General features: G+C 41.5%; 1 protein-coding gene and 1 long non-coding RNA gene across 2 annotated transcripts in view; both read right to left on the bottom strand.

The window, feature by feature from the left end:
• The window catches only part of TTC39C (tetratricopeptide repeat domain 39C), a 73,963-nt gene that overhangs the window by 45,275 nt on the left and 3,985 nt on the right, over nucleotides 1–24,703 (bottom strand). Inside the window, exons 2-3 of the mRNA XM_039526872.1 lie at nucleotides 5,517–5,565; nucleotides 3,476–3,604 (exon numbers count right to left, since the gene is read on the bottom strand). Of these exons, the coding sequence (XP_039382806.1) occupies nucleotides 3,476–3,604; nucleotides 5,517–5,565 (178 nt within the window). The remainder of the gene's footprint in view (nucleotides 1–3,475; nucleotides 3,605–5,516; nucleotides 5,566–24,703) is intronic.
• On the bottom strand, nucleotides 14,645–23,535 carry LOC120399017. Its single transcript, XR_005594887.1, has 3 exons — nucleotides 23,479–23,535; nucleotides 15,163–15,276; nucleotides 14,645–15,041 (listed from the first exon to the last, which is right to left on the bottom strand). It is a non-coding gene; the product is annotated as an uncharacterized LOC120399017 (long non-coding RNA).

Here is a 24,703-nt window from a genome sequence, read left to right as displayed (position 1 = left end):
GTGATCAGTGGAGCTCCACTGCCTCTTGGGAGGTCTTTGTGGCTGGCCTGCCCTTGTAGGGAGCCTTTGCTGCTTCCTGGGGCATGCACAGTGCCAGTGGCACAGGCGGAGACCATTGCTCTCTCAGTGCCAGGGGAGCTTGGGAAGGCGTCGATGTCGCTACAAGTTTGCATCCCCCACTGCTCCTAGGAGTCAGTTGTGGATCCTTTAAGGGGGTAAGGGCCCCGACTGGGGAGGCACATCCACATGGCTCCGGAGCAGCTGGGCAGCCCAAAGTGTGTCCTTTGCCTGATGCCCCACGTCCTTTCTTGCCCAGTGCCGGGGAGCCATGCTTCTTAGTTCTCTTTCTGGGAACTGGGGATGAGAAGCAGTGCTGGACGGAGCCCGGTGCTGGGGGTGAGCTGTGCACAGGGGCCGAGGTAGGAGTCAAGTCTTGGCGGGATGGCTTGGAAGCCAGACAGAGCGCAGCCTCCAAGAAGAGAGCCCTCAAACGAATATCCTGCTCTTTCTGAATCCTGGGTCGAAAATTTTTACAGATACAATACTTGTCCTTCACATCTGATTCCCCCAAGCACTTGAGGAAGCTTCTGTGGGGGGTCACTTTCAGGCATAGTTCTGTTACAGTCCATGCAGGGCTTAAACCCCGGAGACCAGGGCATGCCCCGCTTGGGGCGAAGTCCCTGATGGGACTCGAACTTCTAACTACACTTAACAACTACTTAACACTAATTACTATAAACAACTATTTACAAGGCCCTAAGGCTTAAAGTCTGAACAGACGAAACCACTAACCTTTGCTATGCAAGGAAATGCGCTCCGACTAACCACCACAGGTGGTAAGGAGGACTGAGGGGGTGTGCGGCCCGCGGTGCCTAATATATAGACGCATGAGCATGGCACTCAAGGAAGTGCCACAGCCAACCCTACGGATACTCTAAGGCAAAAATCTCCGATGACTGTGCACGTGGGCGCACACACACCTAGATTGGAATCGACATGAGCAAGCACTCGAAGAAGTAGTCTAATGGCATTACAAGTTCAGGTAATGATAAAGCACCTCTATAGGTGCATCTTGGGAAGAATATATTATGGAGTTACAGAAAATGGGTACTTCTCAGGGTGGTGGGGGAAACTACTATTGAGATTCAACTAGGCCCACTAAAGGCAGAAAAAAGCAGATTTTCTTTTAACTACACATTGTAGGTAAAGCTGCTCGTTTTGGCTGGTGAAATTCCTTGCTCAGTTTCTAACAGGAATGTATTCCTCTTAAATAACTTTTGGGTTAAGATGTTAAGTTTATTTACATTGAAACCTTTTTGCATACTACACTGTCCACAAAGGCATTGGAACAGATACCTTCTCTAGTTAGGTAATGTGAAATTACAAGAATTTGAAAATGCATATCTTTTCTATTTAGGGCCAGATTCTGCTCTCAGTAGTGTAAATCAGGAGTAACAATACTGAAATCATTGATCTATTATATGACCTTGGACAAATCACTTCACATTTCTGTGTCTGTTTCCTCCTCACCTTTTGTCGATTTAGATGGTAAACTTTTCAGGGGAAGGAATGCATCTTCCTACATATTTGTACAGCACAATGGAGCACCAGTCACAAACAAGACTTTCGGATATTTGTGACCCAGGGACCCCTTAGTGCCAACTGGCAGAGGGCATAAAGGGTGGTGCATAAGGATCTGATGTCTATATAACAATGCACCAAAGGGTGGCATGTGAAGTCTCTACCAATAGCCAGTAACACAGTGGACATCCTAATCATTGCAAGACGCATGTACAGATGTTATTTAAGGAATTGGGTATCTATACTGAAAACTATGTTCTTAAGGTGTGGGAGTTAAGATAGGTCTCCAGAAGGTGATAAACAGGTTCTGTTCAGGCTAGGGGTAGTAGACATTTCTCTCTCTAGCTGGTCACATGAAAGATCTACAGGAAAAAAAAAAACATAAGGTGCCCTGTTTATGAGTAAGGACAATATTTTTGGGGGGGTGTAACTGGGGGTACTGCAGTACACCCCAGGTCCTTCATTGAGGAGATGAATTATCAGCATGTTCTGTCTTATGAAAAGCAGGTCAGATCCAACCTGGCTAGAAAAGACTGGAAAGACTAAGTGAGCTAAACTTTCATTAGACAAGATAGTATCTTGTTAATTAAATCTAGGCTCTAGAAGACATTAGGATTTTATTTTATATGTAAGCATGTGTTTCCGATACTTTCACTTGCTACTTCTAGAATCTCTGATCTTTGTTAAATAATTTTTTTACTTATTTTCACTACACATATTTATGTGCTGTGTGTTAAGTGGAGCGGTGATCCTCAGGTGAAACTGGTAATCTGGTATGTACTGTTTCTTTGACAGCAGTGAATTCTGTGAACCAGTGGTGGACACTCCAAGGAGATGCTCAGGGAGCTCAAGTGTTGGAATGTGCCTATCTCTAATCTGTTGAGAAAGAGTAGGGCGTGCAAAGGCCCGGGGTGCTGGTGTTGCCTGTGGTCAGTGGGGCTGGGGAGCTGACACCTAGAAGGCACAGACAAGCCTTCCTCATGCTAACTGCAGGCAGTACTGATGTACCTCACAACCCTGGCTATCCCTGGGAAGCATCACACGATATTACTATGTATATAAACTAAACAAATAATTATCCAGAGTAATCAGACTGCATGCTTCCTGAAAGAAATTCAGCAGATGGTCGGTCCCTTGAAGAGTATATGTTAAGAGGAAACATATTTCTTGGCATCAATCACAGCTCTTCTGTAGAGTCACACATTCCTTGTACAAAATAAATTTTAAAAAAAAATCAGACTCCAGGTGGCTCCTTAGATAACTCCATCTCAACACAGCGCAACTGATTCAATTCTTAGAGCTCACCATTAAACTCCAATGGCATCCAGACACAAAATCACCAGGTTTCAGTCAGGAAACAGAGTCAAGAGCCTCCTCTAACAGCTGATAAAAGCAGCTGGTAACCTGACAGATACTCCAGTTGGGAGGGTAGACCAGGTGTGTCTCATCAGCAGAGACCACCACAAAAATCTGTGAGGTTATGACTAAACTCTCTGTGTCTGATGCCAATATGGGTATGGGATAGCCTCTGCATTGAAATGGGCCACCCAACAGTATTCAGAATATCTAACCCAGCAAAAGACAACCATATGGGTGACCCTATGGAAGCTGTCCTCACCTCTGGGTAAATCTCTCTCTCAAATTTCTAAAATGCCCATCAGTGTGGTAACTAGCCTCTCTAAACCTAGGAATTCCTGGCCATCTGAGCTGACACTGCAAACTGAAATTTTCGAGAACAAACAAACCACAAGGATTCCCAACAGCAGTTCCGACATCAACTCAGCCATGAAAACCCCTCTTGAATGCCAAAGAGTAAAGGAAAGGTAGAAGGAAGTTTTCACAAATGGTTGCACACAGTACACAATAGTTAATATTTTACAGATGCTCCACTTACATTCCTTTTAATTTTATTCTTGATTGTTTCTATAACTCCAGCTTCTTCACTCTCACACAGTTTTTCTGTGGCTTTTAAATCATCACATGCCAACTGCATTTTCTCTTCTTCAAATGTCATCATGGCATTCTTTCAAAAACAAAATGCAAAGATTTGAATGACAAAACAACAAGAAAATTTACATCAGCTATTGGTGCAGTAATTATAGACAAAAACTAAATAAGTGTTTAAAAAACATGAGGATTAAATTGTTACTCAAGACTCATGTTGTGTATATACACAGCTAGATATATGTACACCCCTTGCCCAACCGCATTTAAGTGTCCCTCACTAAAATGTCAAGAGACTGAAATCACAACTTATTAGCTGACTCTGTTTCTCTTAACAAAACTGAATGTTTAATATATAGTTGATCTGAAAATACTGTCGTATTACATTAGCTGAAAAATGAATTACATTATATAAATTCACTTTCAATTACTGTTATGCAGGATTCAATTTGTGTCTGCGCACATACTGTTTTATATAATGTATCCACGTAAATAACATGCCTCAAAGCCAAGAACAAATAAAACCCACTGCATTATGAGTGATAATGAGCAGAATCCCTATACTTCTTGTTTAAAAAAAAAATCATTTCAGCTTCCATTTAACCTAGCTAAAGAGGGTCTCAGGATAACTGACTTCTTTTTCTGATGCTTTGTCTAATGGAAATTCTGGATGACATAGGCATGCGAAGTGCTGTGGCTATCTTTAGAACAGTAACTAAGCAGAAGCTTTTCAAGATACAGTGATGCTGTACTGTGCTGTTATACTGGTTCAGTAAATCAACTCAGATGACCAAGCCTAAGATATTTTCATCATGTTGGCCTAAGGCAAGAGGAAAAAATCCTCCTATTTGCCTTTCCAAGTCATGTAGTCCACAGACTCAGATGTTTAAAATTTAAATTAATGTACAAAAAAAGCACTTCTGGAATATTATAAAAACTTATCTTTTTTTTTAAATAAATTTTTACTATTCTATATATGGTTGCAGTTTAGGATTAAGCAAGCAAGTCATAATAAGGTCAACTTAAAAACGAGGTTCAAATACTTTCTTATTTGCTATTAAATATGCTTTAAGATCAGCAGCTCATTTTCATCCCTTTTCTCTCTTCTTCCATATATGATGTACTTAACACATTTTCATAAATGTGACTGATCACACATTAATAACCTTTAGTCTATTAGCGTTCTTAGCCCTCAATACCTCTGCACCTTCAAAAAAAGGGTACTAATTTAAGATGTTTTCACATGAAGTCCACCAGTTTTATTCTAAAATGAGACTTTTTTTCTAAGTCTCATTTATCATTAACAGTTTATTATAGGACAAAACTGAATTTATGAATTTCATTTCAATAAGTTTTTTCAGTAAAGCAAGATAATCAGTCTTTGGCTTTTGCTTTTAATGGAACATGTAAACATTTAATAAATTTGAGATGTTGAATTTATAGAACCCTTTACTCCCAATTAAAACCACATAAAAGAGCAAAACAAGTTAAGATTCCATGTATGCAACATATGAGTTATGCATGTTTTATAACAGGGGTTGGCAACCTTTCAGAAGTGGTGTGCTGAGTCTTCATTTATTCAGTCTAATTTAAGGTTTTGCGTGCCAGTAATACATTTTAATGTTTTTAGAAGGTCTCTTTCTCTAAGTCTATAATATATAACTAAACTATTGTTGTATGTAAAGTAAATAAGGTTTTTAAAATGTTTAAGAAGCTTCATTTAAAATTAAATTAAAATGCAGAGCCCCCCGGACTGGTGGCCAGGACCTGGACAGTGTGAGTGCCACTGAAAATCAGCTTGTGTGCCACCTTCGGCACGCGTGCCATAGGTTGCCTACCCATTTTATAACTACATTAATTTTAATATTCTGAAAGAGTTGAGCCTAACAGGAAAAAACAAATTACAATATGCATCATATACACACAAGGAAATTTACAATGATACAAACAGTGAGATGAATTCTCTCTGCTCAATTTGTTCACCCACTTACCAAAAAACTGACAAAACTGGCCCCAAAACTCATTAACGGACTGTGGTTTCTGTAAAAAACAAAAACAAAATGTAGTTATCACATGTATACATATAGTTTACTATAACAAGCACCTATAGAAAATATCTGATATCAAATAAGGGTTACATGTCTGGGAATAAATCTGCTTCATTAGACCAAATTCTGAACTCAAAAAGGTTTTTCAGTCAGTCACTATACCCTCCTGCAAACAAAATCAGGAAGCCAAAAGTTAAGTCCCTTTTGTACCAACAGGCCAGCATATTCTTTCAAAAAATATTTGTGATTGGATTTTCAATACTCATCTAAAATTAAACTTATCATGGAGTATGTTTAAAAAAGAATAACTTATTGTCAAAACATATCTAGTATTGATTAAATGACATGAAAAACTACAAAAGCCTGATGTACTCAAATGTACATCTTTTTGGTGGCTGCTGGGAAAATACTTTATTATAAACTTGTCCCAGCAGATATTCCATTAAAAGAAGATTTTTTTATTTGTTTTTCATTGATTTATGCAAGATCATAGTGTGAAAGAAGAGGGTACATGATACTCTCCAGGGAAAAAGCCACAAGATGGGAAGAACTCAACATAATTCTCTGTGGATTTGAGTCACCTCTGCTAGTACAAGAGGTGGAAACTGAAAATTTCTGTCTTTCAGGGTTTCCGTGCCCCAAAAGTATTAACTCATCGGAGCGGGGAGACAAGCAATAGCCTTGATATTGCAACTGCATCCAATGGGGCTTCACACGAGCCAGAAATTCACCTGCATGTATGCAGTTGCAAATTTGGGACAAATGGGGAACTCCACGGGGGTTCTGCTAGGGAAGGGCGACTTCAGATCTAAGGCCAGAAAACGATAGGATCCCTGAAGGTTGGGGTAGACATGGAGATCAATGATTCAGCAGAGGCAGTAGAGACATACATTTTCCCTGCTCAATGTCACCTATTTCAGGGGCTCCACTCTCCAGCCTGGAGCCCTCTCAACAGAGCAGGTATTGAGGATGCCTTCCACTATTTCAACCCTCTAGTGGATGAGCTCTCTGCTGTTAAGGAACCTTGCAGTTATTGCCAAATTTATCCCTCAGCAGGGACCAGAAAAGTAGCAGAGGTTATGGCCTTCCAATGATAGATCTGAAGGCAACTCAGAGGGTATCCTTGTTGATCTTGGACCAACTTTGATCTCACCTCACTGCCTGGCATTTCACACCTATCCAGCAGCATGTCCTTCAGTGAGGCATGCTGCGATTGACCATACCCCACTGCCCAATTGTTTTTTCCTATCCCTCAACTTTTGAACAGATTTCTATTTGTAAGAGTGATTACAATATTCCCTGGTATTCTATTTCTAGAAGTATCTAATGTGTCTTTCATCTAGTCAAGTGCTCAGGAAATATGGTGATAGACACCGTAGAAATGTGTATATAAAAAGAATGCGACTTGGAGACCTGAAGTTCCATTTTGATAGTTCATAAGAAGTCTGGTTCTTTATCTGCTTTGTTCCAGAGATCTAAAATAGGTCAGAAGTCTCTCTCATTAATTTTTAATAAATGAATTAAGAAATTGTACATCACTGAAGATTTTCCTTGTTTCATGAGAATTAAGGTCTACTCCAAGAGGGTGACAGCAATTCCTGGGCCAAACAGACAGTCAGGTTATATTCAGTACCTGGGTCAGATTTCAGACTGAATGACCACTGCGATCACACAGTCACTATGAAACCCTATCTATGGCTAAACATAGAGCTGCTAGCAGTCAACTTCTCTATAATCTCTGTTTGGCCTTGGACAAATCATTTGTTTTCCAACGTAAAAATATAATTTACTTATCATCTTTTTTTTAGCATATATATGTTTGTGATGTCTAGGTTATATTCAGTACCTGGGTCAGATTTCAGACTGAATGACCACTGCGATCACACAGTCACTATGAAACCCTGTCTATGGCTAAACATAGAGCTAGCTGTCAGGAACTCTTGTTATAATCTCAGCAATGCAACTGATCCACTGTTTGGCCTTGGACAAATCATTTGTTTTCCAACGTGTAAAATAAGTAAATATTATCATCCTTTTCATTAGCATATCATGGTTTGTGATGGTCTCAGAAAGCCAAGATGTCAATGCAGGTTTTTCACAATTTACCCATGTTTTACTTTATGTATTATATGTAACCACAAAGCCAATAAGCTTGGAGGAAGCAAGAGAGGAAAAGGAATGAGAGGGAAATAAGAGACAGAAACAAGAACTGAAAAACCTACACTTCAAATACACATTATAGTCTGTTTGATACAACATTTGTAAATATAAACCCATATATATTTTATAATATAAATCTCTTGCTGTGGGGTTTTTCAAATAAATATAGTAATATACAAAAATCAAAGAGGAAACCACACACTTCAAACAAATATTCTAGATATTTTAATCTCCTGAATGTAAATCAACAGGCAAACAAAGAGTAGCTACCAGAAATATAATTGTTAATTCCAGTGACCTGCTTAAGTACTCTTCTGAGTATAGAGGGCTTTGCCTGAATTGGGGTCTTTATAGCAGTATGAGTAATTTTACACTAATCTGCAAGATATTAAATTATTAGTTTCTCAATGAGCAACCAGTTCTTCTAGCCTCACTCCCTCCCATTCATCCTGCATCAGATTAGACTTCCAGCATTTTACCCATTCTCTCCAATTCTTTGCACTCACATAATTTCTACATTTTAATTTAATAATTTCTACCTTTTTTGTTTGGGTGGGTATTTTGCCCACCTCTTTGCCATGCCAATGCCTACAGCTGTTTCCAAAATTATCATTATCCAGTGGGTTTCTCTTTATAGCAACACATCCTATCCATTGATATTTGTGCCTCCTAATCATCTTAATGTTGCCTGTCACTTCATTTTGCTGCATCCGTTAGTCTGGTTTCCTAGCCAGCAATGTACATTAACATTGTTATCCTCACCATTCTTTTTGATGGTGTCAAGCATCAATGCTATTTTCTTGATGAGGATTTATGGCTTTGAACTATAGATCACCATAAAAAAATATTAGCCAGTAAAGTGCTGGAAAGAGATTTACTGACTTCAAAAGAGTGTATCTCCTTATTTGCTAAGCTTCTCCTGGAATTTAAGAGGAAAACATTGAACTAGAATGCAATGTGCATCAATATATGTTATTTTTTTTAAATAACGTTGGGGGGGTGATTTTTTCTTAAAGACACGAAGGGGAGTGAACATCTATCACCATTAAACCATTTGCAAAGAGATGCAGAGGGACTGTGCTACTGTAGTTTACTCTATTCCCCTTTGTTTTGCTTTGTTTTCCAAAATAATCTTGTGAAGCTCATGTGGCCGTATATTTCTCAAGTGAACATAACACTAAAACTGCTTTAGCCCCACATTTCTTAAAACAGGAACTTATTGTAAGAAGTTATTACTTTAAAAATGTTCATCTTCAAATATGGAATTTAAGTGAAAAAAATCCAATAGCTGAATTGTCTTTGAGATCAACTACTGCAGTGAAATCATGCATTAAGTGTGTTGGTGGTCTCTTTCTAGGTGCTACGCTAGTGATCAATAAGTCTTTAGTTCCTTAGATCTCATTTATCACCTCTCTCATGTAAAACAGTAGTATTACACCAATTCTCCTGCCCTTTGTTTGCTCAAATGCATTCTGTAAACATTGCCAGTTATTTCTAAAGACTTCCCTGTGCTTTAGAAAAAGATATCAAAATCAATACTGCCACACTGGCTATTTACTTTCTTCATCAGTTATTCTACTTAGGCAATTACTTTATTATAACAGATAATAGCTTACTTACAACATTATAAAAATCCTTACCCAGCTTGTTGAATGGAAGTGGAAAAAAAAAGGTTGTATCTGTGCAGTAGATTATTTAAGTAATATTTTGCAACATATTTTCAATATTAAAGTCTACACAACTATAAACCTCAAAAACATGTTTCAAATGAAAAGTACAGAAATATGTTTGAAAATCCTTAACTATTACCTTGGATATCTAGCGGCAAGGCAGAAGGTGTTTTTACAGTAAAATACTGTAAAAACAGGATGAACAAGTATTTACATTATCTTAATGACAGTACTGCTGCTAGATGCCACAATACAATTATGCCAGTGTAGTTCATTTCACTATGGCTCTTAATATAGCTAATTTTGTTTCAGAGGAAAGAGAGGAGCTTGCTCTGCCCTTCCCTGGGGGCTTTAGGTGAAAATAATGCAACAATTAAGGCATTTTAAGAAATAAAGAGATCATAAAAATGAGATTTAGGTTTAGTCAAATTCATATGTCTATGTGATGTGTGCACCACTATTTTTCCATTACCTGTGTACTCTATTGTTGTATATTACAATATTTTGTGAAGTATTTCATTTGGTTTTTATATGTAAGGTTTGATAGCTCCTTACAGAAATTAAGTACTTTTGTAAATGTGGGTTTAATGCATGATAGCTTCAGCAGAGTCTACACCAACTTTCAGACAGTATTTATATACAGTACCACATTATATCAAAGGATGCTACCACTCTCGAGTGTCAGTTGCCTCTGCAAAACAAATGACAACTTGGCTTGCAGATTTTACAGCTATCCACTTCTACAAAGCAGTGAAAATTCAAGCCAGCGAGTGGCCTCCAGAATGGCTAATAGCATATCAACAGTGAAGCAGCACAGTAAAAGAGCAAGTATACAGTTGTGGAAGTTCACAGAATTCAATTTTTTAGGGTTTTAAGCCACCTCTTTTGTTATATGGATTTTAAGAGAATAGGACATATATTTATGTGCACATACTACAGTAGGTAGTGTCATTAGTCTTAAAACAAGAGTCCCTAGAATAATTCTGATACAGCAAATGCAATGTGAAGTTTTCAACAAAGAAGCTGAAGGGAAGCTATTAACTTGTGGCAGCTATGTGGACTAAGTGTCTATTTTCATTCATTCAAGGTTATTTTTGAAACCTAATTGAGGACTTCAAGTGCCTAAGTAAAAGATCCTCTATTCTCTAAACATGAATTTACCCCTTAATGAGGGGAATTGAAAGATCAGCTTCCTTTAGCTAGCCCCTGCTCCTGGTAAGTTAAGGCCTGCTTTCCATCAGAATCTTCAAGCCACTTCTCTGGGTCTTTTCATAACAGAGGCACAATTAGGGCTCATCTCCCCCACCCTTGCAGGGGCATCGAGTTTCTCAGAGCCTGGTTCCCTAGCATCCTTTCCCATGAAATTCTACACTTCTACCCGTTGCCCATTGTACTTGATGACAAAAAAAAAATCCTACTTTTCTCATTTCTGTACTTTCTGCTTAGTATATCCCCCAATTTTGCACTTTTCCTCTGCCTCTCTTCTTACTGCTACAGGAGAGGGTTTTTTTTTGTTTTTTTGCTGTTCTGGATGGGGACTACCAATTCTAACCATCAGGGCCAGAAACCTTACCCTCCAGATTGTTCTGATGTTGTTCAAAGTCAGAAGGACAAAGGCAGGAAAAAAATTCATTTGCCCTGTTTTGTTTTTAAACTCAAGTCTCGCTGATCAAGACTGTAAACCTCTGAACAGTCCCAACAAGAGCATTCATGTGTGTAAATTAGCAAGAATGACAGCTACTAAATCATCAGTTATATCAGACTGCCACCCCCCTTTTTTCCTGGAGCTTCAGAAATATTTCCAACTTTTTCCACGGCCGCTCTTCCATGCCATGGAGTATAAGTTGTCAAGAGAGAAGATACACTTCATCCTTTCCCAAGGAAATGAGCATGGATAATGAACCTGCAGGCCTCCCATCTCTTACCAGTCCAGTGATTAATAAAATGCACATGAAACCAAGATATCATGTATGGCTTTTGAAATACTAGCACCACATACATCGTTATTTTAAGACGGCTCCAGAAATCAGCAATTAAAAAAACACCACTAACTCCCTGCTTCCACAAACACAAGTTCTAAAACCTACCATATTTTAGCTCAGATCAAAATTTCAAGTAATATTCATGCAGCAATATTTAAGGACCTTCCCCCCTTGCTAATTTAGCAGTATCTAGAAATGTATTCTACAGTCTATTAGAATGTGACTGATGAGATTCTGAAGTTGAAAAATAGGCTTATCAATGCATTCAAATAATGAAATAGCATCAGAAGATCATGAACAAAATACAAGATGCATCATCTGTTCCAGAAAATAATTTTAAGTACTTCCCAAACTAACAATGAAAATTAAAATATGATTCCTTCTAAACTTATGGATGGATTGGATAACACCTACTGACATATTTTCAAAATGGCAAACAAATCATTAGGAATACAAAACATTCACAAACAAAATATATACATCTTTTTGGTCTGTTTAGCCAACAATGAATAATCCTTTAATGGATTTTAATGTAGCCTGTGCAAATACAAATATAATCTTAGAAAACATTAGACATACGTACACTATATTAAACACTTCATTCAATATTAGCTGTATTAGCAATTTCATCTCAGAATTAATGAGCTGAAAGATTTTGGTATAATGACTAAAGATCTACTTGAAATGAGGGATCGTCAAAAAATTGCAGCTGAGTTGCAGACAAGCCATGGAAAATTGTGGAAAAGTAATAATGGACCTTATTATTACTGAAAATAATAATATCCATTATTACTTTTCTGTGATTTTTCCTCTGTCAGTTGCCCAGGGCTGTGAACGGGAGCCCAGAGCTAATAACAGGAACATTGGGAGGGAGGGGGGAAAGGCGGGACTCCGAACTGTCAGTCACATGGGGCAGCCAGGGCTTTCACTGAGAGCCACACAGACAGTAAGGCTCCCCCCATCAAAACTGCAGTGGAGGCCTAATAGTCAGGGCCGTCCTTAGCCATAGGCAGAACAGGCAGCCGCCTAGGGTACCACTAGGTCTGGGGGCACTGCTCTGCCCGGCCCGGACAGACGGGAAGCAGTGGAGCATGTAAGAGCAGGGCTGCTGGGTCCTAGGGAGAGCTGAATGCAGCACAGTCTGAGGGAAGGGATTGGCTGCTGGGGTCTCTGGGAAGGGGTGGGGGAAGGAACTCACCTGTAGGGTGACCAGATGTCCCATTTTATAGGGACAATCCCAATTTTTGGGTCTTTTTCTTATATAGGCTCCTATTCCCCCCCACCCCCGTCCCGATTTTTCACATTTGCTGTCTGTTCACCCTAGGTGGGGGTAATTGGTACCTATATAAGACAAAGCCCCAAATATCGGGACTAGCCCTATAAAATCAGGACATCTGGATCTGGTCACCCTAGCTGGGGAGCGCGCCTCTCCCCCAGGCTGGCAGCGATCCATCTCATCTGGGGGGAGCTGCACAGGGCAGGATGAGCTGCTGTGGCTCCATGGGTGCCCCGTCCCTGAGATCAGATGCTGTGCTAACTTCACCATGGTCTGTTGGGCTGGCAGTGGTGCCCATTGGCGTGTGATCAGACCTGAGGGTTTGCTGCTGCTGTTGCCACTCTGCACCCCAAGAGGTGGATTTTGGGGTCCTGCAGTTTTCCACCTATCTCCTCCTCTAGTGCAGCTGTTGGACCAGCAGGCTGGGGGGTGAGCCAAGCATGAAAGCAGTACTGCATTGCCATTTAGATTGTCATTTAACAAATTTGTTTGCCAAAAATGCTTGCTAACAATCCTGAACTCAATTTCAATACTTTTTAAAAAAAAAAAATCAATATCTTAGCCAAAAACAGAAAATTAAGTTGTTGACAATTATTTGTGACAAGTTTGGTATGAGGAAGGGAGTGGGCCCGTTTTCATCAGCGAAACAAAAAACGTTGACTGACTTTCCTATAGCCCTGTTACTGCTAAATAGAGCCCTCCAACAACTGTAATATGCTCCTCTCCTTACTAATGTATAGAGCAGGGGTCGGCAACCTACGGCACACGTGCCAAAGGTGGCACGCGAGCTGATTTTTGATGGCATGCAGCGGTGGGCTGAGCGGCTCAAGGAACCCCAGGCTGGCAGCGGGCTGATACCCTGGCTGAGCCACTCAACCCGCTGTCGGCCTGGGATTCCATTCACTCAGCTGGTAGGTGGGCTGAGCATGACTAAATTCAACGAAATAGGAAAACAAGAGCAACTAATGACAAAGTGCAAGAACATAGAGCAGTGGTCCCCAACCTTTAACCGCCAGATGAAGGACCGTGGCAGTGGATGAGTATCCGCCAAAACGCCGCCAAATTACGGCAGCATTTCAGCGGCGACGCCTCTGGATAATGATGCTTGTTGGCGGCAAGCGGCGTCATCCAGAGGCATTGCTGCCAAAATGCCGCCGAATTTCAGTGCCATTTCGGCGGATGCTTATCTGCCGGCCAGTACGCGGGTACACTGAGAGGCCCCTGCGAGCGCCATGGCACCCTCGGGCACCGTGTTGGGGCCCCTGACCTAGAGAGCTTCCTGAAGCATGGCGATCGTTTTGATTTAAATAGACTTGAACTGTACGAAGAATTGAGTACACTGTCATCAGTGTTGCCACATGCAAAATGGATGATGGACATTGTAAAGTTTACTCATACCAGCAAACTTGTTAACATATATCCTAATGTGTACATTGCCACTCATGTTCTACTGACAATTCCTGTAACAGTAGCATCACGAGAACAGAGTTTTTCAAAACTCAAGTTCATTAAAAACTATCTCCACTCTACAAGGAGTCAGGAACACTTGACTGGTCTTGCTATTCTTGCAATCGAACAAGACATCACTTTGTCATATGATGACATTACTGATTTTGCAGCCAAAAAAGCCAGAAAGATTGCTTTTAATTAAAAACAAATCCTTGTTTCAATACCTCTTCATAGAAATTTCCAATAAAATGTTGACAAATTAAAAAAAAATATTATTTGCATCATTCTGTCAAATCAGAATTTTTTCCTATAGTGCTACTTCTGTAGTGCTAGTCCATCAGCATTACAGTGTGCTTCATTAAGTTAAACTCCTTTTAATAACATGCATGTGGCAAGTTTTCCAGTATTGTAAGCTTATGTTTGTTTTGCTAAGAGCAAGACAGGCACAGGGGCACCAGTTTAATAATCCCACCTAGGGCACCATAAATCCTAAGGATGGCCCTGCTAATATTACAGGATTAACAGTATCACCAGTTAAATTGCATTAAACATTAATTGCAAGCAGGAAATGTAGGATGTGTGTTTAATTTACACTTGCCTAATTAACTTTTAAGTTTGTTTTAGTACTAGTTATAGACTATATCTTACATATACACAATTGCTATTTTTCATGACCAGTAGATACCAAGGTAATTTATTGTATAGTCACAGTAGTTAGCACTACTATTTCCAGTGCTGGTCTTCAGATACCACTAGAACATAGTTTCTGTAACATACATATATTGACCAGTTGCAATAAATAGCATTGAAAAGGTACGTCTCTCAATTAACTTAGCAATGTATTGTGTATATTGCAGAAAAAAAATCATCCTCCCACACATCAACACTGGATGAAAGACACAGACATCATTCTTCTTTTAGTAAAAGCCACCTATGCAGAAAAAGAGAAAAAACAGGAAGAATTAATTTCCACTCAAGCTAAAAATATCTTTAAAAAAATAACAGACATTTAACTTATTTGTTTAACAACTGATCATTGTACTGACTCTTACCTTAAATCTGAGAGAAGCTCTTTTTTTCTAACTCCTTTCTTCATTGCCACTGCAGTCTTCTAATGGACAAAACTCCCATCATTCAGCTGTCACTGCTTTGAAGCTTTACGTTATCTTGAAACAATAAGTTTCTTCATGTTAAATCTTACAGAAATCTTAAAATCTAGCTGCAGTTTTTCTATTACTCACCCAGTGAAAATTCTGGTGTTTGTGTGTGAAAGCTTTTACCTCATTTTCTGCAGTTCTACCTATGATGGTGTTCCAAAAGTCTCTCTTCAGACTGCCCCAAAAAGTATGCAGCAAGTCTCATATTTGTTTTGCTTCACTATTAATATGCCTTCCCCTCTTCACTTCATTCCCTAGTCTTGCAGTCCTCTATACTGTCACTTACAATAACAGTGAATATAATTGAGATTTTTTTTTAAATTCGTCCTTCCTGTTTTTCTATTGCCATTTCTAAATATCTTGCTCTTTACCTTTTAGCCTGAGCTCTTTAGAACTCACTTCTCTTTTTTTGATTTCATTTAAATACCATTTCAACAAACACTTAATCGATGCTTTATGTGCTCTTTCAAATTCAACTTCTGTTCTCTTCTGTAATGAAGAGTTTGATGCTTGTTTTCGTGGACTGTCCTTCTGTTACCCTTTCCCAGAATTACTAAATGACGTCATTATTACTAGGCTTTCTTTCTTCTTTTTTACTAGTTTTTAGACTACTATATTTAGATGCCTCAGAACATGTGACTTACAAAAATATTTGAAAAGAAAGATTAGAATGGTCCATGCTCTGTTCAAGGCAGTCATGAACTCACTACAATAGGTCTTTTCCATTTCTAACTACGATGGTCTGAATAATTAATCCAGAGACTACTAGCTCAAGGAATAAGCCAAATAGCAAGAGTACAGTGTTGCCACATCCTCCCACAAAAGCAGTGCCTTTGCAATTTAAAGGAATGAGATGTATGTACTATACTTCATTGCAACATCAGCAATTTTACTTTAAAAAAAAATGTAATGAAATAGAATTACAATAGAACCTCAGAGTTACAAACACCAGAGTTACGAACTGACCAGTCAACCACACACCTTATTTGGAATTGGAAGTATGCAATCAGGCAGCAGCAGAGACCCCCCCCCCAGCCCCATCCCCCCAAAAAAGCAAATACAGTACAGTACTGTGTGTGACGTTATCTGATAAAACATGACCATGTAGATCATTGTTGCTACCATTGTTATATAATTGCAACAAATCTTGTACAAAGTATGTCAAGTAAGGTGTCTATGGTGAGGTTATGATTTGCTGAATATGATTATGCTATTTGTATGCATGTATCATTTTTGCATCTGAAGTTATGGATATTAACTATGTACCTGTATTTCAAATGTTTGCTCATGTGGTAACATCTACAAGGTATTTAGCCCACACATCTGAAGGGACTATTCAAGCTGAATGGCCCATCAAAGACCACTTAACTCACAATGGAAGATGCTTATCTACATGGACTTTCCTGTGAATGTTCTAACCGAGTATGGGGGATGGCCTCTATTATGACTAAGCGAAGCATGCATAGACATGTGACTTGCCTATGTGACTCCGAACACAATCTTGTTCTTTGTAGTTTTCCACAATGGGTTTCCCTTCACTTGGCAGAAGCTATAAGACCCTGGAAACATCTCCATTTTGCCTCTTTCCTGCTCAAACCTCTAGACTTATACTAATAGGAGCATTCTAACCAAGGGACTGAGGCCCTTCCAATGATTTGGAAACAACCAAAGACTTAACAAGCCAGCAGTTTATTTCTTCACTGCTACAAGCCTGATCCAAGAACTTTGCAATTGTTGTATGTATTTGATTCCTTTAACCAATTTTAACTCTCACCTTTCTTTCTTTTTATGAATAAGCCTTTAGATATTAGATACTCAAGGATAGGCAACAGTGTGATTATTGGATAAGATCTGAGTCATATATTGACCTGCGTATGTGGTTGGTCCTTTGGGATCAGAAAAACCTTTTGTTTGATTAAACTGATTTTAAATAACCACTCATCATTAAGTCTATTGTATGGGTGTTGAATCCAGGACTGGAATACCTAAGGTGGCTGCATTTCTAACTTCTTGTTAGCCAGTGCGGTGAGATAGAATCATAGACTTTAAGGTCAGAAGGGACCATTATGATCATCTAGTCTGACCTCCTGCACAATGCAGACGACAGAATCTCACCCACCCACTCCTGTATCTGAGCCACTGAAGTCCTCAAATCATGGTTTAACGGCTTCAAGGTGCAGAGAACCTCTTCTCCCCAGAAAGTTTCTCTACCACACTTTTCTTATTTCTTACATTTATCTTTCCCCACGCCATGCATGCACCTACAGCTTGAAAATTTTATCACAACTTAGGGCTTGGCTACACTTACAAGTTGCAGCGCTGGTGGAGGCTTTCCAGCGCTGCAACAACATCCCGTCCACACTTGCAGGGCACAACCAGCGCTGCAACTCCCTGGTTGCAGCGCTGGCTGAAAACCCATCCCGGCAGGGGTATAAGGAGTGCAGCGCTGGTGATCCAGCGCTGCTCAGCAGGTGTGGACACTCACCAGCGCTTTAATTGTCCTCCAGGGAATAAGGAGTTATCCCAGAATTCCTGTTCAGCCACTCTGCACATCAGTTTGCACTCTACTGCTCTTGCCTCAGGTGACCTGCCCTTTAAATGCCCCGGGAATTTTAAAAATCTCCTTCCTGTTTGCTGCAGCCAGGTGTGTGTGGAGTGCAATCAGTTAATCTTTCCAGGTGACCATGCCTCCACGCGGCAAACGAGCCCCAGCATGGAGCAATGGCGAGCTGATGGACCTCATCAGTGTTTGGGGGGAGGAATCTGTGCAGGCACAGCTGCGCTCCAGCCATAGGAATTACGATATCTTTGAGCAGGTCTCAAGGTCCATGCTGGATAGGGGCCATGATCGGGGCACTACAATGCAGGGTGAAAGTTAAAGAGCTGCGGAGTGCCTATTACAAAGCCCGCGAGGGCAATCGCCGATCCGGAGCTGCCCCGACCTGCCGTTTTACAGGGAGATGGGCGCGAGGGTGACCCCACTGCCAATCCCAGGACAACGATGGACACTTCTGAGCAGGCTGGGGAGAGGAGGAGGCGGAGGAGGCGGCGGGGAGGAAACGCGAGTGAAGCTCCTGGGATGGGGAAGACACCCCAGAGTCCCTGGAGGCATGCAGCCAGGAGCTCTTCTCAAGCCAGGAGGAAAGTACCCAATCGCAGCAGCCAGCAGTTGCAGAAGGACAAGCAGAGGAGCGGGTTAGCGGCTTTTATTTTCTGGGTGGAAATGTTTCTGGAGGAAGGGGGTTATGGCTGCATGCATGCCAGACTTTAGTAGATGTCGAATAGCCCGTTGATGTGGTCTATCACGTCGCGGTAATCTGCTTCAGTTATCTCAGCAAAAGTTTCATCCAGAGCGTGGGCAATATGCCTGCGCAGGTTTATAGGCAGAGCCACTGTGTTCCTTGTCCCAGTAACGCTGGCGTCGCGCCACTGTGCTGCAAGTGGTGGGGGGACCATTTCTGAACACAGGCAAGCCGCATAGGGTCCCGGGCGGAATCCACATTGCTCTAAAAGAGCCTCCCGCTGTTCCCTAGTGACTCGTAGCAGGGAGACATCTTCCAGGATTAACTCCTGTGAAAAATGTTGGGAGACTCTTTAGTGAAGAGATAGGGAGATAGTGAAGATCACCCCTGCAGCTGCATCTTCACTCAACCCCTCTATCACTCCAGATTACCCGAAGCAACCCGAAGATTACCCCTCTATCAATCAAGCCCCATTTCTCCCTCTATAAGCACCCCTCACTCACCATTTCGTGGCTTCTGTCGTGTTATGCGTGTGGTAAAAGAATGCTAAAGTGAGAACTCCCTCAGTGTAACAATTCATGTCTGGAGATAGTGGATACAATGCTGCCCCTGTTAAATGTTGTCATTTCTGGGTTTCTACAGTGACCTTGACTACTGGACTGAGCAGATGTTCCACAGCACAAAGGCTTCAAAATTTGAGAAAAAATCCCCGAAAGAGCAAAGAGGACATGCTGAAAACTGTTCTTCATCACTCTGCTAGAGAGAGTAAGGAATTGAAGGAGTGGAGAGAGAAGGAAAGCATGATCCGCCAGAGACATTGGCGTAGAAACGCTATGGCAAAGAGGAAAAGCACAAACCAGCTGCTAGAGATCCTGTCGCCAGCGGACTCTCTCCAGGCTATCGTAGCCATGCAGGCAGAGCAGTCCCGTGCTGCCCCACAGCCCCCTGTCCCAAAGCTTTTGCCTTGTGCCCCAATGTCAGCTCAAACCACCTTTCCCCAGCATCCAGGTTCTTACCACCACCAGCTGCCTCCAACACCTGTCACCAACCAGCCCTGATACCTACCACCACCCTTACCCCATTCACTCAACCCCCATCACCATGCAGTATATGCACCCTGAATTGCAGGATTCATTAAACAGCACTCCAGACAGGACATATGCAAACTTGTGACTGTACAGTTCACCAACCCACACCCCTGCCCTCTTGTGTTCATGAAATGTTGTGTGTCTGTCTGTCTGTCAAGGAAGTTTTTTTCTTTTCAATAAAACAATTCTTGGCTTTGAAAACAGTCTTTATTATAGCAGATAGTGAAAGATACCTTAGCCCAGTAAAGAAAGAGGCACTGCAAATCATTTTAGGGATAATAGAATAACAGTGTAAACAGTGCAATTCACTCCCATGCAAGGCAGCAAACATTACTGTTGGCTTTCAGCCTCAAATTCTTCCCTCAAGGCATCCCTAATCCTTGAAGCCCTGTGCTGGGCCTCTCTATTAGCCCTGCTCTCTGGCTGTGCATATTCAGCCTCCAGGACTTGAACCTCGGTGGTCCATGCCTGACTGAATGTTTCACCCTTCCCTTCACAAATATTATGGAGGGTACAGCAAGCGGATATAACCACGAGGATGCTGCTTTCCCCCAAGTCTAGCTTCCCATACAAGGAATGCCAGCGTGCCTTTAAACGGCCAAAAGCACACTCCACAGTCATTCGGCACCGGCTCAGCCTGTAGTTGAACCGGTCCTTGCTCCTGTCAAGCTTCCCTGTATAGGGTTTCATGAGCCAAGGCAGTAACGGGTGGTCTCCAAGGATCACAATGGGCATTTCGACGTCCCTACTGTGATCTTCCTGTCTGGGAAAAAGTCCCTGCCTGCATCTTCCTGAACAGGCCACTGTTCCGAAGATGCGTGCATCATGCACCTTTCCAGGCCAGCCTGTGTAAATGTCAATGAAAGTGATCCACAAGCGCCTGGAGAACCATAGAGAAATACCCCTTACGATTAACGTACTCTGATGCCAGGTGGGGCAGAATAGGAATATGCGTCCATCTATCGCCTCCACAGTTAGGGAAACCCACTTGTGCAAAGCCATCCACAATGTCCTGCACGCTCCCCAGAGTCACGGTCTTTCTTAGCAGGATGCGATTAATTGCCTTGCAAACTTGCATCAAAACGATTCCAACGGTCGACTTTCCCACTCCAAACTGGTTCCCGACCGACCGGTAGCTGTCTGGAGTTGCCAGCTTCCAGATTGCAATAGCCACCCGCTTTTCCACCATCAGGGCAGCTCTCAATCTTGTGTCCTTGCGCCGCAGAGTGGGGGCGAGCTCAGCACACAGTCCCATGAAAGTGGCTTTTCTCATACGAAAGTTCTGCAGCCACTGCTCGTCATCCCAGACTTCCATGACGATGTGATCCCACCACTCAGTGCTTGTTTCCCGAGCCCAAAAGCGGCGTTCAACGGTGCTGAGCATTTCCGTGAATGCCACAAGCACTTTAGTGTCACACGCGGCAGGAGAATCGATATCGATATCATCGTCAGACTCCTCACTGTCACTTTGGAGCTGAAGGAATAGCTCGACTGCCAAACGTGTTGTGCTGGCGACACTCATCAGCACAGTCCTCAGCAGCTCGGGCTCCATTTGCCACAGAAATCGCGATTCACACAGAGAGTAAAACAGAAAGACACTCACAATGGCGCCAAACGTTGCCGGAAAGAGTGAATGCTGGGATGTGAAGCGATGCACCACGGGGCGTTGGCACACAGGAAGCGGAATGACCCGCACACTTCCTTCCCCTTCCCACAATACTCAGCGCCAAAATGGGACGAGGTGCTCTGTGGGATAGCTGCCCACAATGCACCTCTCAATACAGCGCTGGAAAGTGCTGCAAGTGTGGCCACACTGCAGCGCTGGCCCTACACAGCTGCATGACCAGCGCTGTAACTCCCAGCGCTGCAACTTGTAAGTGTAGCCAAGCCCTTATAGCAAAACAATTAAGAAGGGCAACACCCAGGTGAGAAGCCAAATGTCTTGGAAAGGTTTCTGGATTCTTAACAAGAGGCTGTCACTGGACCCACATGGAGGCTTCATCTTTCGTGTCAGTGTCCAGCTAGGAGGAGTCAGAGTTGCAGACCCTTACTCTCTCTGCTGTGGCTAGCAGAAGGGGAAAAGATCATTCTCAGAGTACCAATCTTGCGGCAGCAGATAGGCTTACAGACACTCTCCTCCCACCGCCTTTGATTCTGGGACCCTTTTTCAACAACTCGATTTCCAGGTCTATTTCCATTGTTGCTTTCACAAGCACAAGAATAAAATTAACCTGTTTGTATTATTTTCAGTGTTGCTCAAAACACTCTGAACAGCATCAGTGAAATCTGACAAAACTCCAGTGAGTTTTTATTCTCTGACAACCTGACAAAGATACAGTAGAACCTCTGAGTTACAAACACCTCAGGAATGGAGGTTGTTCGTAACTCTGGAAAAAAAAACATTATGGTTGTTCTTTCAAAAGTTTACAACTGAACATTGACTAAGTAAGGTTTTAAAGCTGTATTATGCAGGAAAAAAATGCTGCTTTCCCTTTTTTCAGTAGTTTACGTTTAACATAGTACTGTAATGTGTTTTATTTATTTAATCTCTGCTGCTGCTGCCTGATTACATACTTCCGGTTCCAAATGAGGTGTGTGGTTGACTGGTCAGTTTGTAATTTTGGTATTTGTAACTCTGAGATTCCTACTGTACAAGTACCCCAGAGAGGCACTGGAGCTGTCTGTCTGCAGAGTTAAGACAACATTTAATCAGTTTATATTTGGTTCATGGTTGTTTAGAAGGTTGTCATGACAACCATTATGGCTAGAATTTAAGCTTTTATTTAAAAAAAGTCTCTACAGAAGTTGATAATATTCATCCAGGAAAGCTGCCTGTTCACTAACATCAAACTCATTTTTCAAGCCTCGATGATCATACTCTGTCAGGTGTGCTTTAACATATGGCAAGTCATAAGTTTTGTCCCAACAAGATGTCAATTAGTTTACAAAAGCAGTCATTCCAGTTGCAATTATTTGCATGACTTGACATGTGATAGATTAGTTCAACTGCCTAGTTTGTTTGGTCTACAAGTAGATATATATTTATATAGGCTGCTTACACAGAGACAAAAAAAAGTTATTACTTTCTTGCTTAAATTTCTGTTCATAGCACTGAGGAAAAATTAGCTCTCTTATGAGTCAGTTCAGTGGTTCTCTACCAGAGCTAGCCCTTGGGGGTATTCAGGTCTTCCAGAGGGTACATCAACTCATCTAGATACTTGCCTAATTTTACAATAGGCTACTTAAAAAGCACTCACAAAGTCAGTACAAACTAAAATTTTATATAGACAATTACTACTTTATACTGCTGTATATACTATACACTTAAATGTAAGTACAATATTTGTATTTCAACTAACTTATTTTATAATTATATGGTTAAAAATGAGAAAGTAAGCAATTTTTCAGTAATGATGTGCTGTGACACATTTGTATTTTTATGTCTGATTTTATAAGCAAACAGTTTTTAAGTGAGGTGAAACTTTGGGGAGTACGCAAGACAAATCAGACTCCTGACAGGGGTACAGTAGTCGGGAAAGGTTGAGAGCCACTGAGTTAAAGTGAATATCCACTGAGAGCCAACACTGTATTACTGGGTAATATGCAGGGAGGTCCAGTTAGGATTTCATTCCCAATCCAATTTTCCTTCCTTAAGAACTGAATTATGGTCAGTTTTCAAATGTGTGGTATTAAAAGCTCATGCGTTTTTGTGGGGCAGGGGGAGATGCAGGGAAGGGGGGGGGAAGAGGGCCACATGTGCTGTAGGTAGGAGGGAAGGGAGCAAGAAAACTTCAGACTGATTTGGGATGATCAGTACTCAGTGGCACATCCAGACTGTCATTATGTTCCCATAAATTGATTATGAATTTATGATTACAGACCTGAATTAATATGCTTCATGGGATCTTAAACAACTCTGACATCATAATCAAAAAGGCTGACAAAGGAGGTGCTATCATCATGAATAGGTCGGAATATGAACAAGAGGCTGCTAGGCAGCTCTCCAGCACCACATTCTACAAGCCATTACCCTCTGATCCCACTGAGAGTTACCAAAAGAAACTGCACCAACTGCTCAAGAAACTTTCTGAAAAAGCACAAGAGCAAATCCGCACAGACAGACACACCCCTAAAACCGCATGCCAGGGTATTCTATCTGCTACCCAAAATCCATAAACCTGGAAATCCTGGACGCCCCATCATCTCAGACATTGGCAGCCTGACAGCAGGATTGTCTGGCTATGTAGACTCCCTCCTCAAGCCCTACGCTACCAGCACTCCTAGCTATCTTCGAGACACCACTGACTTCCTGAGGAAACTACAATCCATTGGTGATCTGCCTAAAAACATCATCCTAGCCACTATGGATGTAGAAGCCCTCTACACCAACATTCCACACAAAGATGGACTACAAGCCATCAGGAACAGTATCCCCGATAATGTCACAGCAAACCTGGTGGCAGAACTTTGTGACTTTGTCCTCACCCATAACTATTTCACATTTGGGGACAACATATACCTTCAAATCAGCGGCACTGCTATGGGTACCTGCATGGCCCCACAGTATGCCAACATTTTTATGGCTGACTTAGGGGACGAGAGGTGAGGAAGCGTTGTTCTAATGCCCCTGCTCTACTTGCGCTACATTGATGACATCTTCATTATCTGGACCCATGAAAAAGAAGCCCTTGAGGAATTCCACTATGATTTCAACAATTTCCACCCCACCATCAACCTCAGCCTGGACCAGTCCACACAAGAGATCCACTTCCTGGAGACTACAGTGCTAATAAGCAATGGTCACATAAACACCACCCTATACTGGAAATCTACTGACAGCTATACTTACATGCCTCCAGCTTTCATCCAGACCACACCACAGGATCCATTGTCTACAACCAAGCTCTATGATAAAATCACATTTGCTCCAACCCCTCAGAGAGAGACAAACACCTACAAGATCTCTATCAAGCGTTCTTACAACTACAATGCTCACCTGATGAAGTGAAGAAACAGATTGACAGAGCCAGAAGAGTACCCAGAAGTTATCTACTATAGGACAGGCCCAACAAAGAAAGTAACAGAACGTCACTAGCCGTCACCTTC

The sequence above is a fragment of the Mauremys reevesii genome, linkage group 2 (genome assembly GCF_016161935.1).
Source record: "Mauremys reevesii isolate NIE-2019 linkage group 2, ASM1616193v1, whole genome shotgun sequence".
Lineage (NCBI taxonomy): Eukaryota > Metazoa > Chordata > Testudines > Geoemydidae > Mauremys > Mauremys reevesii.
This window is presented reverse-complemented; position numbering and strand designations above follow the sequence as displayed.